The sequence below is a fragment of the Gallinula chloropus genome, assembly GCF_964237585.1.
Source record: "Gallinula chloropus genome assembly, chromosome: 4".
In the NCBI taxonomy this organism is placed as follows: domain Eukaryota; kingdom Metazoa; phylum Chordata; class Aves; order Gruiformes; family Rallidae; genus Gallinula; species Gallinula chloropus.
The window spans coordinates 45,436,093-45,451,741 of NC_140088.1; the positions used below are offsets into that span (position 1 = coordinate 45,436,093).

Genomic DNA, 15,649 nt, shown 5'->3' on the forward strand with positions numbered 1-15,649 from the left:
TTAACACACTAGTTTTCTAAATTTTACTCGTCAGCTTCTCCCTCTCCCATCCTGCTGTGGAGAGTGAGGAGAAGAGTGATCTGGGGACTGTGTGGGACGCGGCTGCCAGCATTAACCCTGGACACTGACCCACCACAGGAATGTGACTTCCCTTCCTTTCCCCTCACGTCTCATGGAAAGATCAACTATTACAAAAAGTGCAGACGGGCAAAACAAAACGAAACAAACAAAAGACAGACCCTTTGCTACGACTAAACGAGGAACTCAAACTGTACAGACGACTTGCTTTTCCAGACGGGCACTAAGTGCAAACTGCTCGAAGTTTCAGCAGCAAATAAACGCTTTAGATGTTTTCCCCGATAGAGTCAGTCAGCTCTCTCTACGTAGCAGAAAAGCAACGGGTCTAATCGAGATCTTACCGAGGCAAAGGCCTCTTCCCTCCCCCGGGGGAAGGAGGCCCGCCCGGTGGGGCCCTGCGGGGCGCAGCCCCTCCCTCGGCCGCCTCTGAGCGAGAGCGGCGGGCGGGCGGGACCTGGCCCGCTGTTCCCTCTCCTTCAGTCTTCGCCCCGTCTCCGTGCCCCGCCTCTGCGGGCAGTGCGCATGTACGAGGCGGTAGCCCAGTCCCTGACTCACCCTGTCTTCTCCGATCCGCTCCTGAGTGGCATCCCCCGCCGCGGGCGAGGAGAAAAGAAAAGGCGGCCACCATGAACCGCTTGGGCAGGAAAGCGAATGAGACCCTCATCGAGATGGCTCTGTCTGCGGATGGTAGGAGAGGACAGGGGGTGGGGAGTCGCGGCTTTGTTCTCTCTCTCCCCCCGCCGTGGGGAGGGTGCTGCGGGCGCGGTCGGGGCTTCCTGGCCGATGGTGACTCGGTGGAAGTCTCCCGGGGGAGGTGGCGGGTAGTGCCAGCAGCGGGTGCCAGCCGGGAGGCGTTGTGGGAGGGCGGTCAGGTTCTGCTCCAGGGGTCTGTGGCAGGCGCCCGGGAGATGGGGGTGATCCCGGGTGGCTCCGGACCCCTCCCGAGTCTGTCTCCTGCCCTCCACTGAATACAGCAATCAGGTTTGGATGATCTTGAGCATAACCTGATGAGATCTCTATAAACCTCAAATAAAACTTGAAATAAATGGCTCCTATATCAGCACGCAGCTCAGAAGCACTTCTAGAGACAACCCTTGGTCTTTAAACACACTTGAAATGCAAAGGTTGCTTTTGCCCAACATTAAACTTTCAGCCTTTCTCAAAACCCCAGCTGGGTTCAGGCTGAGATGAGCTGCTGGCTACCAGGAGCTGAGATTGACTTTCGAAGAAGGGTTCCAGCAGAGCAGGTCACCTTGCTTCAGAAGGTGAGAGCAGCCCCTCTCCTGTCTCACTCCATTCAGGATGCACCGGTACCCGGTTGGCTTTGCATACAGCCTCTGCACCAGCTGTGGGTTTGTGTTGGGGCCTTGCTTTTTTTTTTGCCACAGCCAGGATGCAGTTTACGGTTGGTGTCCATATGTAATGTAATTGCTTATAATAGTGTGGTACTATTATAGTTTCGTAACATAATATGACACATGCAAAGTGTGTATTTATCAGTACTGCACCTGGCAGCAGGAATCAACAGTGGGATGTAAGGTAGTTTGTGGAGTTCTTTTGAAGAAAAAAGAAAAGAATAACACGGATCTGGATACTTTGCCATCAGTCTTGGAAGTGAAGATGTTAACTACTAAGAGCATCTGGGTGGGCTGCTTCTCTGTTCTCCCCCATCTCTTTTAGAAAACACACAATGCCATTTTACACATCTCCAGCACTAGTGTAAAAAATTATTTTCAAAATATTTGACGGCCTTGTTTCAGAAAAATATAGCTGATAACAACTATGAAAAATATCTAAAAGCAGCTGTTTACAGTGACAGCAAGGAGCAGTGTCTGACTGTGGCGTGGCAAGGCTTGCTGAGTGTCTGCAGCAAGTGTCAGACAAACGTTTGTCCTCCCTGTGAAAGCCTGGAGGAGCTGCCAGACTCGATCAGGAACCGAAGCAGATGGGTGTTACAGCCTCTTGGCCAACAGTGCCTTTCCAAAGCCTTGTGGGGAGGCCTGGGTCATTCTGGCCCCCTGCCTGTCAGCAATGAAAAGTGCTTAGGAAGGAGCTGCTCAGACCAGTGGTTGTTCTCCTGCGGTAGCTTGAAAGTAACAAATATTTACAAAATACGTAATAACCATTTAGGGAACGAGGCTAGAAATCAGGTTTGTAAGTTTAATTCCACAGCATTTGAGTGTCTTGTGATTTTATTTTTTGTTGTTTTTTTGGTTGGGTTTTTTGATGTGTGTTCTGGTTTTTTTGTTGTTGGTTTTTAGTAGTCATAAACATTGAAGATAAAAAGATTTGAGGGGTTTCAGTGAAAAGGGATGATTTAACAGGCTTTAATGTATAGTAGTACATAAATGTCCATACAAAGTCTTGCACCCATTCAATTTATATTTTTTAATCAACCACTTTTCTGAAACAGAAAAATTCAAAATGGGGCAAAGTGACTAGAACCTAGAATGCTTATTTTAACTTGTTGTCCAAAAATCTCTCAAGGTAAAACAAAGAAACCACACAAACCAAATATTCCTTAAATTATGGTTTAGCAAAATTTAATAGTAGTATGCATATATTGCCACTGGGACTTTTAGATCTAAACATCTGCTTTGTACGTTTAAGGAAGAGGTAGATAGCTTCTTAAGGAGGCTCCAGGCACAAGCAGGGTCTGTCTGTGTGAGCCAGTAGGAACAAGGCAGAATGAAAAACATCTGCTGCTTATTTTCCTTAAGGACATGCTCATATTTAGACCGTATGTGTGTATTTCATTCTGGTTTACTACTGCATTTCATTAAACTTGAATGCTGAGGAACAGGTTGTGGTGGGGTGAAAGACTACTTACTAGCCATAGAAAGTTAGCTTGCAGAGTCTGTATTTAGAGAGTGTGTGCCAAAACTTCTACCTTGAAGGAAGCTTTCTGGCTTCCTGTTGAATTACACTCACATGAGGTAATGACTTCCATTTTCATTTGTGTGATTTTTGCTTCTGTTGGAAGATGTGTGGTGTTTATCTCTAATATTCAAGACTAAGAAAAGTGAAATTGCAAAACTTGAATGTAGGTATTGGATGAGGAAGACCATAGTATGATATTGGGAATATTTCTGTAAGTCTACATTGTCTTTGAGCTTTGTTTTTCCAGCACGAAATGTTAATGCTACAGTAGCTGTGTTGTGGGATATATCCGCAAGACTCTGGATCTTCTAGAAACTCGTAATTGACTCCATGCCATGACTTGAAATAACGCTGCTTCCTATGCATGGTTCCTTTTTCAGAACTTCCAGGAGTCTGGCTTTAACTCAAAATCAGCTGCGACTAATCTAAAGTCAGAAGTTTATCTGTGACAGTTGTTGTCTATCTCGTGTTTCCCCTGGGAAAGGCAGCAGAAGATGGGGGCAAGCTGGTGGCATGACTTAAGGGAGCGCTTGTGCCAGTTCGTCATTTTCTCAGAACGTCTCAGCATTTGGGGTCAAATACTGCTGCTGTTTAATAGAATTATAACTCTCTTACTTAATCAGATTTATTATGATTCATGCTAGTAACAGAAAATGCAAGCCTCTGATCAAGACTACGCCTGTCTCTAATTACTGGAGCAATGTATTAGTAATTTCTGATATATTTGTGGAAATGCTGAATAGGAAATTGTGTTCCCACAGGGCTAAAACAGAGGGTTTGTTAATATGAAAGCTTTTTTTAAGGGTTATTCCTAGGCAATGAAATAAAAGCTCCTAGAAATTTAGACACTTTAATATGAAAGGCAGGGGAGAATATACTCCCTTAAACCAACCACGGTGTAGTTCCCGAGTGCAATTTTTTTACTGGCTGTGGTGCGTCACTGCGGGGGCACAAGTGTAAATCCAGGTTGGTTCCTGGAAGGAAGGTAAACCTCCTTGTAATGGAAAACTCCAGTTTGTAGTAGGAAAGCCTGCTTTTGGGAACTAATCCCAGCAGCTTGCATAATGCCTAATTTATATATATATCTGTCTACATGCTGTGGTTCTTCTAATGAGAAAATAAGTGTGTCACTCTCATTTCCTCACAGCTGTTAAATATGGATATTATCCAGAGATTGTCTCAGTTAAAAAATAAATAAAAACTGCCCTTGGACTGGTGACTGAGATTTACATCACTTTTAGAAGAGGACCTTGCATACGAGGTTAAAGTCATTCCTCTGTAGCCTGGTGTAAAGCTGAGCAGCTCCCAAGGAGGGGTTTTAGTTTCTTAAAGGCCTCCTTAACTCCATACCAGTTTTGTGGAATGCCTAGGCCATGGAGAGCCAGGCAATAGGGCTGGATTCTCTCAGGTGAAAAGTGAATGGCTGTCCCACCCATAGCAGGTAAATGCTCTAGAGCCTCTTTATAATAAGGGTTCCATCCCCTGCTTCAAACTTTTTACTCAGAAAATGGTAGAAAATGCCCTGTAGCTGTTTCTAGCTTCCTTCTCGGAAGGGCTTGTTTCCAGCTGTGGGCAGAGGTTCTGTGCTGTGAATGCCAAAGAAGGGCTAAGGAAGCAGCCAAAACCCTACTGCAGTGTGAAAAGCGGTGCTCTCAGCGTTTCCCTCTCGGGCAGCTGGCAGCTATGGAACTGTCTGGCATGGGGTCCCATTCTGAGGTGTTTATAGGACTAAGGGAAAGGCAGGTTTTCAGTGCCTATGGGGTTGATTTTCTTTTCATTTGTTTAATAAAAATGTGGCTTTGGATCTGAGTAAGATTCAAAATTTTGGAAGTATAGCTATAGCTGTGAAGTTTCCAGTCTTTCCTGCTGGTCAGTGAAATTGTGCCATAAGTATGGTGCTACACTCTGGAAGGTGTTTGTAATTCTTCTCAATTTGCAAACAAACTTTGAAGCCAACTTGCTTTTCAGGCATTTCCTTAACAGGTGCATTTGCAGCACATGTTGAGAACTGAAAGCTGTGTTAAAATGCAAGTTTTGACATTCTGGAAAGGTCTGTAAAGAAGCAAGATCATTGTACCATAAAATGGAAGGGCACTTTAACGTCTGTGTATAAATGATTAATAATGAGTCAGATGCAAGGTAAAGCTTAGGTAAGATATAAGAGCAGTACTGCAAATGTGCTTTAAAGTTCTGCTGAGAACTGTTGGCAGATACTTACAGAAACACAAGGTTGGAAAAGACCTTTGAAGATCATCAAGTCCAACCATTGCCATCCTAAGCTAAACCATGTCCCTAAGTACCTCATCTATCCTTTTTTTAAACACATCCAGGGAAGGTGACACAACCACATCCCTGGGCAGCCCTGACAACTCCTTCAGTAAAAGTTTTTTTTCTAATATCTAATCTAAACCTGCCCTGGCACAGCTTTGTGTCATTTCCCCTTGTCCTATCTGTCCTTGTCACCTGGCTGTTGCCCACTGCTCTACAACCTCCCTTCAGGTAGTTTTAGGTGGTGATAAGGTCTCCCCTCAGCCTCCTCTTCTCCAAACTAAACAGCCCCAACTCCCTCAACTGCTCTTCATAGGATTTGCCCTCCAGCCCCTTCCCCAGCCTGGTTGCCCTTCTCTGGACTCGCTCGACGTCCTCAATGTCCTTCTTATGGTGAGGAGCCCGGAACTGGACACAGCACTCAAGGAACTTAGGTAAAAACAAAACGAAAACCCCCCACACCATTGTCTTCATATTTAGTATCTGTAAACTAATTAATGACTTGTATATACACATGGAGGAGAAGAGTCACCTAATACAAACATGTCTTTTAGAAGGTACAGGTAATGTAAAAACATGGTGAGAATTGCTGTGTCAGATGTTAAGTGGCAAAGCAATACTGCAGTGAACTTTTCCACTAGTTTTTTATTGCTATCTGGGGGTTGAACTGAAGAGCAGTGTACTTGCCAGGTTGTGCTTCATTATCTAGCAATAATTTAATTACATTTGGTAGCAGCTTTTCATATGAGGATAAATGCAGTACAGGGATGGAAGATCTGTGTATCACATTCCTAGGGATAGTTCTTGCAATTATAACATAGCCAACACTTCAAAATCCTCCTATAACTGTCTGCAGAAAGCTACATAATACGCCAGAAATTATTTATAGATTAAATATTGTATGGAGGAGGAGTGGATTCTGGGGTTGGGACTCGGTTATTTGAGTTATACCAAAATACGGTGTGATTTCTCTTTGAAGGGCCTCCTGCAAGAGCCTACAGCTGTGAAACCGTAGGGGTTCATTGCATGACAAGAAAAGGGTTGCTAGCAGGCTAGTTGGCTGTCGCTGGTCAAAGAGTGCAGAATAAGGCCGGGCACCTGACTCAATACTGGAAACTTCATGTCTTGTGCAACTGTGCTGACATGCATTTTAAGTGCTAATTACCTCTCTTAACGTAACATCATGCAATTTGTAACTTGCCTATCTAGGTAGATGAGGGGATGTAACATGAAAATCTACGTGTTAAGTGTAGTTGTCCAGAACATCTGAGAGAATATCTTAATTTCATACCTGTGATACTCATGCTGCAGTAATCCAGTAAAATCTTCTGAATGTACTTCTATGTGTTCAGTATAAATCCATGTGTAAATTAGGGTCATTTCTCACAGCATGTGATGGCAGAACTAGTACACACTGACACATTGCAGGCCTGCCTTCATTCTCTCGCTTTAGCCACTCTTTTTTGTCAATGGTTTCTGCCAATACAGGGTTTCTGCTTCAGTTGTAAGCAGTGCCCAGGAAACAATGAAAGAAACTGGTTTAGGTCCTGTTTGCACACTTGTAATCTGGAATTTTCTATAGATTTTGTAGATTAAAGGGTTATAGGATTTACTATGGTTTTGGTTGCTTTTGTAGCATATTATTTGGTTACAGAACTGACGGTTAAGAATAAATAAGGACTAGACTAACATTTGATGTTACTTGAGTTAAAAGACTGCGTTCAGGGCTATTGTTTCTTCCCACTGCACAGCATGTAACAGTATAACACAAGCACCTCAGTGTTTCATCTTGTTGGTTTGTCTGGGTCTTGTGGTACGGCCAGAGCTGTTCTCCACTGGTCCTCAGTGAGGATCAGTAGTGGTAGTGAAGGTCCAAATGCTGTGATTGAGGAAGTAAGAATACTTTTTGGTGATGTGTGGGACTTATAACTGGAAATCCGAAGCAATCTTCTTGTCTTCCTTGGCAGGACCCCAAGGGTAAATGTGAAATTTGAGGCCTTTGGCAAGACAGCAAGCCATGTGGGTAGAGCTTGTGATGCAGATGGCTGGCCTTTAATTTTCTGCTCTAGCCCTAAATTAGAAAGGGTCCTGTGTTGCTATTCAAAGAGCTTAACTGTCATGTATGAAATCAGAAAGCCTATGTTTGCACAGTTTATAGTGTGCTAGAAATACACCATACTGACAAGTAATGACTAGCAGATGTGGTTTTGAGGGCATTGGCAAGTTGGATGCCTTTGTGTACTTCAGTCCTGTTAATCAACTAGTACTTACATAAAGACCTCAGTGATGGGAGCCATGATCAATTGCCCTGCTTGTTATCTCGATTGATATAAACTGCTTTTCTCTGGGGTCAGTGTGTGACTTCCAGAGTTAAATAATCCTGGAATGGTTTGGATTGGAAGAGACATTAAAGATCACTTAGTTCCAACCCCTTGCCATGGGCAGGGACACCCTCCACTATCTCAGGTTGCCCAGAGCCCCATCCAACCTGGCCTTGAATGAATGATGTTGTAAGATTTTAAGTGTATATCTGGGGACACTAGGAAACTGAGCCTCCACCTAACATTTTTTTGAAGCACTTCTAATCCTCTTGCGCTGCGATAAAAAGCAATAAGAATCACAAGATTGGAAGAGACCTTTGAAGATCGAGTCCAACCATTCCCATCCTAAGCTAAACTATATCCCTAAGTAACTCATCTACCCTTTTTTTGAACACATCCAGGGATGGTGACTCAACCACATCCCTGGGCAGCCTGTTCCAGGCCCTGAAAACTCTTTCAGTAAAAATTTTTTTTCTAATATCCAATCTAAACCTGCCCTGGCACAGCTTCATGCCATTTCCTCTTGTTCTATCTTCTGTCACCTGGCTGAAGAGACCATCACCCACCTCTCTGCAACCTCCCTTCAGGTAGTTGTAGGTGGTGATAAGGTCTCCCCTCAGCCTCCTCTTCTCCAGGCTAAACATCCCCAGCTCCCTCAGCCGTTCTTCATATGATTTGCCCTCCAGTCCCTTCACCAGCCTGGTTGCCCTTCTCTGCATTCCCTGAAGGACCTCAATGTCCTTTTTATGGTGGGGAGCCCAGAACTGCACACAGTACTCAAGGTGTGGCCTCACCAATGCCGAGTACAGGGGCACAATTACCTCCCTGAATCTGCTCGCCACACTGTTTTTGATACAAGCCAGGATGCCATTGGCCTTCTTGGCCGCCTGGGCACACTGCTGGCTCATATTCAGCCTGCTGTCAACCAACACCCCCAGGTCCTTCTCTTCCTGACAGCTCTAATACCTCTGTTATCCTCTGTATTTTCTCGAAGGAGATGTGAGAGCATCTGGCACTTGCATACATATGCAAAGCCATAGCCCGAGCAATTTGTCTGCCTCTGCAGTCAGACAGTGTTGATGGAGTCTTGCCCGGCAAGTATCAATAGTCTTAGGTGCCCAGCAAGCACAACTCTAGTGCTTCAGGACTTGTGGGGACTGCTGCACTCTGGTATTCTACCACCTTGCTCTTCTGAGCTTTGTTTGCCATCTTATTCCCCTGTGCTTACGTGCATCTAAATGGTGTGCAGTTTAAAAACAGCTGGCTTTATCCAGCTGTCACTGGTCTGGGCTTTCTTTTTTTAATTGCATTTGAACCTACTAGTCAGTTGACATGCAACATTTGCAAAATGGTGATACCTGAAGGGTATCAATGCTGACTAACTTAAGTGCTCACAGCAGGCTTTAAGCCTTGTCTGTGCAAGTACATACAATACGATGATGGTTATTGTCTTAACCACATCAAAATGCCATTCAAGTGCTCTGTTACAACACTGTGCTTGTGGTTTTTTGCTAAAAACAGATTTACACAAGGTTTGGTTTTCCCTTCTTCTTTCTAACCCAGTGTTTTTATGGTTCCTTAAAAGGAAGACAGCTGTGGGTAAACCTCAGTTCTGATTTAAAGTACCCTTTTATTATACTAGAGATTAGAAGTGAGGACACATGTCTTCCAAATGCTAAATGGGACTTTCTTATAGTTAGAAACAGATCTGTCTTCTGTGTATTTATGTCTATATAAAATACTGTTGTTTTTTGTTAACTTTGTGTGTACTTGTTCTCTGGAATAGCTTGTTTAATAATAAAACATGTGCTGAAAACTAGTGTGTCTATGAAGCAGACTATACTTGAATGCAAATTGGTTTTCTAAGGGAATCATGGAGTTATTTTGAAGTGTTCCAAATATATTTTCTTGGATTTACCATGAATGTAATGTTTTCCTTGTTAAGGAGTAGTTTTAAATTTTCAGGAGCAGCCCTGAGTGTGCATATACCACCACTTCAGGCATACTTTTGAGATGGAATCTTTGGTTCAGCCATGCAGTTATTACTTTACTTGGCATCATCTGAAGAGTAATAACACTTATTTTTATTTGCTCAGGAGCCAGCATACTAGGTGGGACCTCAGTTCCCCATGGCAACTCAGTCATGCAGCTCTGGGTGGATATGGTCAATACACACATAAATTTAGTTAATAAGTCATTTCAAAACCATGTTTTCCTTAGATATGAAAGCACTTACAATAGTAATCATGAAGCTTGCTTGGAATGAGTGACCTTATTCTGGAGAGGTCTTTGTTCAGTATGCATTTTTGTTAGTGACTCAGTGCTGAATCAGACTCCTTGTCAAAGATGGAAATCAGAGTGTATCCCACTACAGTGGAAATCTCCTGGTGATCTTTTCAGGGCAAAGGATGAAGTATTAGTAATAGCACACTGATTTAGTGGTAAGTTGTCTTGATTCAAATGGAGTTATCTTTTCTGTCAGGTAGTGGAGCTTACCAAATAGTGGCATGGCTTTACTAAGATTGCAGCTGCAAGACACCTTGGAGTAAAATTTTTTTTCCTGGCTTGGTAAGAAGGACTATTAGGAATTTTCTTCATAGCTCAAACTAGCTACCCCATAAGAACTGCAATGTAAGTTTTGCTTACAATGTTTTGTTTGTTTGGGCTTTTTATTTCTTTGCTTTAGAAGCACCCAATATTTTAACCTATTTACTGGTCTACTAAGAGGTCTCCTTGATGTAGATGAATCAAGGTGATAAAAGTTGAAAGAAAACCTTAAATGCCTTCTCTTGCTCTGTTTTCTGATAGAGTTGCTCTGAGCTGTGCCAGACAGCAGCATCTACACGCGAACTGCTCAGTGCCTTGCTGTACCTTCAGTGCATCATCACTGACCAAGCACTTTTCTTTTTTGTTGTTTTCTTTCCACCTGCCAGCAGACTCCAGCTTACCTGAGGATGCTGAAGTGACATAGATCATCATCTTCCAGGGAAACTGCTGGCTAGGTACTGTTAAAGATGCTAGAACATCCCAGGCTGTGCCTGTGCTAGTAACCAAAAATGCCAAGAATTTTTCTTTGGCCTAGAGGATAAGTAGGGAAGTCCAGCCATGTCTATACGGCTAAGCTCCCTTCTTCCCCAAGCAGGGCAGACTTCTCCAAAGACCAGAAATTGGCCTGTGGTGTCCTTGAGGGTGTGCTTCTGCTCAGGTGGGGAGAGTGCTAGAAGCCAAAAAGTCTTTCACTGACAATATTAAGCCAAGTGAGCAGTCCTGTGGTTGGACCTGTGTCTTGGGCTTTTTATTTGCCTTGTTGGGGCACAGCTGTTGTGACCAAGATATGGCCTGCAATGCCTTGCAATTCTCCTAGAGAATGTGCAGCTCCTCTTATGTGCAGAGGGGTACATGGTGCTAGTCCTGTGGCATCATTGAGTGGTGCTGCTAACCCCACCCTGGCTATCAGAAAATAGGGGGCCCCGATTTACAATGGCACCATGGCTTTTTTGTGATGCTTGTGGTTTATGAGATTTTTCAATAAAAGTAAACAGCACTTATCAAAATAAACAGTATTTAATTTGCCCTGCTTGTTTTCTTGCAGCTGAATTTAATTTTAAGCCTTATAAAGCCTGTATTACCACTGTAGTCATCAGAGAAATTTCTGCTTTCACGCTGTCGTATGAAGGGTAGGTAGGTCATGCAAGTGGGGCCTCCCATCTATTGATCTGATTTTAAGTGTGTGATGGCCAGTCGTACTTGAGTAGCTTGTGTGCTGATTCTGTAAATTGCAGCTAACAGGGTCTTTGAAAAAACATCAATGTGGTGTCTAGGCCATGAAGGGTTTTATCCTTCATTGTGGAATGCGTAGGAAGGTTTTGAAGGACAATGTCCTGGTTCCTGAAATATTAATCGTATCAAACCACTGCTTTTAAGCAGTAGGTCCTGAATCAAATTGCTCTTATTATTTCCCTAAAATATCTGTTTTATCATGTAGAAAATGAAAGGGATTCAGGGACTGTGAAGACAGTTATCTATCGTAGAACAACAAATAATTTCATTACACAAGAAGCCATTTTTCATGCTTGTATAGAAATCATAAGATTGCACTAATAAAAGCACCTTTTTTTTTTTTTTTTGGTATGGTACTTACCTTTCTAAGAGGTGACATCGGTCTTGCTCATGTTCTCCAGTCTTCAGTTCTGAGTGCTGATGCCTGTGCACTATTTTGGATTGCTGTCGGTCTAATCATCTGGGTCTGTAATTGAAACAGAAACAGTCTGTAATGCTTAGGGGTGGCACACCAAAGGTTACTAAGTAGGTTGCCCTGTGGTAGGGTGTAGTTTGGGACAGCATATTGCAAAATTATAGGCAAGGTAAAGCTCACTTACAATGTACAAACTCCAAAGAGTTCAAGGAGTTACAAATAGCTGTGTGCAGAACTGTAAGGCTGCTGGAGAGGACGGTTACATTGTGAATGAAGTATTTCTTTCAGATGGGATATATGTGTGCCTGTGAAAGACCAGTGATTTGAATAAAGCTTAAAAATGTATATTTTTGAAACCGTTTTTATGGATTCTCATACTGATAGTGTGGCTGTGGGGTTAATTTTGAATGAAAAAAATTGCAAGGAGTGACTGCAATTTAAACAAACTAATTTCGAATTGAAGGGCCACTTATATTTAGTAGGTGTCCTCATTGGTTTTCCTTGGTGTGTGGGTGTTTCTTTACATATAGGCAAGTGTGTAATGTTGAATAACGAGGCTGTTCCTTTATGGTGGTTTTATCAGAATATTACTGTTTTAATCTATCGTTAGAAATAAAGTTGTAATTTCTTGCAGAATTTTAATAGTTTCTGCTAGCCAAGCACTGTTATTGTCCACCTTACTGCTGGTACGGGAAAGCAGCATCTGTGTTTGCATTGCTGGATGAGGTGACTGGACAAAGGTGAATGTTGGTGTTTCAAGAGGAACCTGCTCTGTTCTGTCAAGGCCAGAGTCTCTTGTTTCCAGGGCTTGTTCTTTTGTTCGGATACCATGCCCGTATTGTAAAGAATAAGTAACTTTTAAATGGGTTTATGTTAAACATGGGATTCTTCATCTGGTTCTTACTGAAGTGTTTTTTCCTTTTAAAGATGACATTGCGATTCTCACCAAGTTCAAGCCATCGCAGTCAGAAGGTATCGTACTAACCGGCATTATGCCTTCCCCCCTTCTGTGTGTGTCCTCTATCCTTTTTTTCCTACTTGAGTTAATATGAGTCATTGATATCACATATGAACTGAGCTTTTTGCAAGGTGATTTACAAGTCCATTTATAGCTATCTGTGGGCAGCTGTCTTGGTTAAGAACTAATTGGGCATCTCCATTCCTGGTGCTTGTTGTAGTTCTGGGTTGTGGCTCCTCCATACCTTTCTACATGGCTTGGACATGCAATTCTTCTACTGCTTAGAAACCTATTTATGTGTGTTTTCAAGGAGTGAATGTATTAATGAATGTATTAGTAAATGTGTATGTTGTACTTCCCAGTTAATATGTCTTGCATTCTCTTTTTGCCTTACTGTGTGCTACAGTAGGGTTGTTTTGTCATATTCCCCTGGATCAGAGATAGCAAGAGGATTTCCTTTCACAAGTTGCATAAGTGATCGGCTATGGTACTGGAAGAGCATCTGAAATGTAGAAGTATGAGTTATGCTTGTTCCTGAGGTTAAACTTTCACAATTACAGAAAGGATACCTCAGAAGAAACAAACACCAAGGCTGCTGTGGGCTGTGGGATTGGTTTGAGTCTTCTCAGCAGCACAGGCCAACTGAATATGGTAGTGCACCAGGGACAAGGTGCCAGGCTGCCTCTGCCACAGAGGGCTGTGGGACCACATGTTTGGGCTTTGCTGCTCCTGGGTTTGCTACCTTTGGCCGAAGTTGCAGCAGCTGCCTGCTCCCCAGAGCTGCAGGCAGAACATGCTGGCTGATGATCTTTGTCTGTGTCAGGCAATGGTCTCCTGCCCTGTGCAGCTGCCAAGCCTCTGTGTTCTTACAGCCAGCCCTGTATGAAGGTAGACCCTGACCCCCTGCTTAGGAATATTTTTGCAGAAGCAGTTTCTCAAGTAAGTTAATCTAAGTATTTCATAGATTTTTTTTTTTTGGAGTCACAGCCTCTCCGATCTTACAGTTGCACCCTCCCATTATGTGCATTTGTTTCTCGTACATGTTGGAAGCTTGTGCTGTCTTGGGAAGTGAATTCAGCTCTGTGATGAAGTTGTTTCTGTGAACCTGTTCTGTGTTTGGTCTGTCTTACAGCACAGTGCCTGTCACATTTATGATATATTTAAGTAGGCAGAATGAGCCCAAATTATTTATTTTCACACCAACTTTTTGTGGATGTCATAACACTGGTCTCCCAGCTTGTATCAGCATTTGCAAACATCCTTCTACAGGTGCATAAATAAACCTTAAGCATTCCCATTCTATCAGCTAACACAGACTTTGCAGGCATAGTTTGCTTTAGCAAAATAGCATGCGACAACTTGGAACATCTTAGTATTCAGAACCTTCATTACATGCTCTATACCATTATATAGTATTGCCCAGTTGCTCATCACATACACGATTATACATTACAGAGACTGTCTGCTGTAGGTGAGCTTGGACAACAGAAGAAAACGAGAGGAAACAGAATGCTCTCAAACTGTGTCCAAGTAGCTTCTTAGAGATTTTAGAAAACAACCCAGTTCATATCCTGTCTGGGTGCAATTTTACCATCAAATAAAGTTACCAAAAAAAAGTTTTTGGTTTTGTAGATAGGCCTAATCTAGCCATAGCTACCTGACAGTGGTCCAGTCTAGGCTGAGCTAACCCATCTAAGCTATACCCATCAATACTTCCTTGCTGTTTGATGAATGAAGGAGTATAATGATTTTTTTTTTTAATGCCTGCATTAGGAGACTGGTCGGTCTGTCTGTCTAATCAGGAGAGAGATGGTTGTTTACAAAAACTTCTTGGAGCAGGATCATAGTTTGTAGGCTCTGAATTGCTCTCCAAAGGGACTTTTTGACAGAGCAGGTTCAGAGCCACAAGCCCAACAAACATCTTGGTGTTGTTTAGTGGTCTGAAGATATTCAATGTGATTTTTTCCCTATGTTGTTAACATTTAAAGTAACAGTGTGTGTGGTGGACTGACTACATTGGCAGGAAAGTCGCGTCAGAGTTCTGTACTGTTGTTAAAACAAAGTTGGGATTTTTTTTTTTTTTGGTTTGTTCTTTTTGTGCTGGGGTTTTTTAAACAAGAAGCAGCTTGGTAACTTAAATTGGTATTACTATTCTTGATCCTGTCATCATAGCTCCATTCTGTGGGCATCTTTTATTTTAAGGTTATGCACCATTAACTCCTTAGCAACAAAAAAAAATTCAATTTCTAGCAAGCTACCCCAGAGCTAATTGAACTTTCATAACTGAGGCAGCAAAGTTCCAGGTGTGAGACTCTCATTGACAGTCACTTAACAGACATTCAAGACTAGAAAGAATTTCTCATTGAGTATGTAATGCTGACAGATTTCTGTTGCATTTAAAAATGTATTTCTGTGCCTGCAATGTTACAACCAGATAGTATAGACTGAGTATATTGTGTCTTACAGTCCTTTTTCCCTTCCAAAAGTATTGAGTATTATTTTCCAGCTTTTGCTTGTTCATCGTTCCATGCCTTCAAGGTTCACTTCACTTCCAGATAAAGTCATATTTTAAAATAAGGAACGTATTAATGTGCTTCTTTCTTTCACTGTTCCATAGGGGAAGAATGCAACGGACCTTTATGTGAAACTACTTCGACTACAGGATCAGAAGTCCCAAGCAGCTCTGAGGTAAGGTACAATACTGATGGTGTTAACATACTACCAGTAGGAAAAAAGAGGAACAGTTGCTGTGAAAGAGGGAACTAGTTTTAAAAATAATATTTCTTTTAGATCGTCTTTTTTTTTTTTCTTCCCTGTAAACATTTATTCCCTCCAGCGTTCTGAAGGAGCGAAGCCATGAAAGTAACACTGATAGACACTGAATCTCAGAGAAGACTTACAAGTGTTAGCGCTACAACATGGGAGTAGTAGAAAACAGTATGGGTTTAA

At 42.5% G+C, this 15,649-nt stretch overlaps 1 protein-coding gene across 1 annotated transcript in view; it reads left to right on the forward strand.

Annotated features, from left to right (window-relative positions):
* Positions 1–600: 600 nt before the first annotated feature.
* Positions 601–15,649, forward strand: part of ANO5 (anoctamin 5) — a gene marked incomplete at its 5' end in the record, with an annotated part of 60,865 nt that continues 45,816 nt past the window's right edge. The window contains 4 exon segments of the mRNA XM_084263517.1: positions 601–682; positions 685–765; positions 12,670–12,714; positions 15,318–15,388. Coding sequence (XP_084119643.1) covers positions 601–682; positions 685–765; positions 12,670–12,714; positions 15,318–15,388 — 279 coding nt within the window.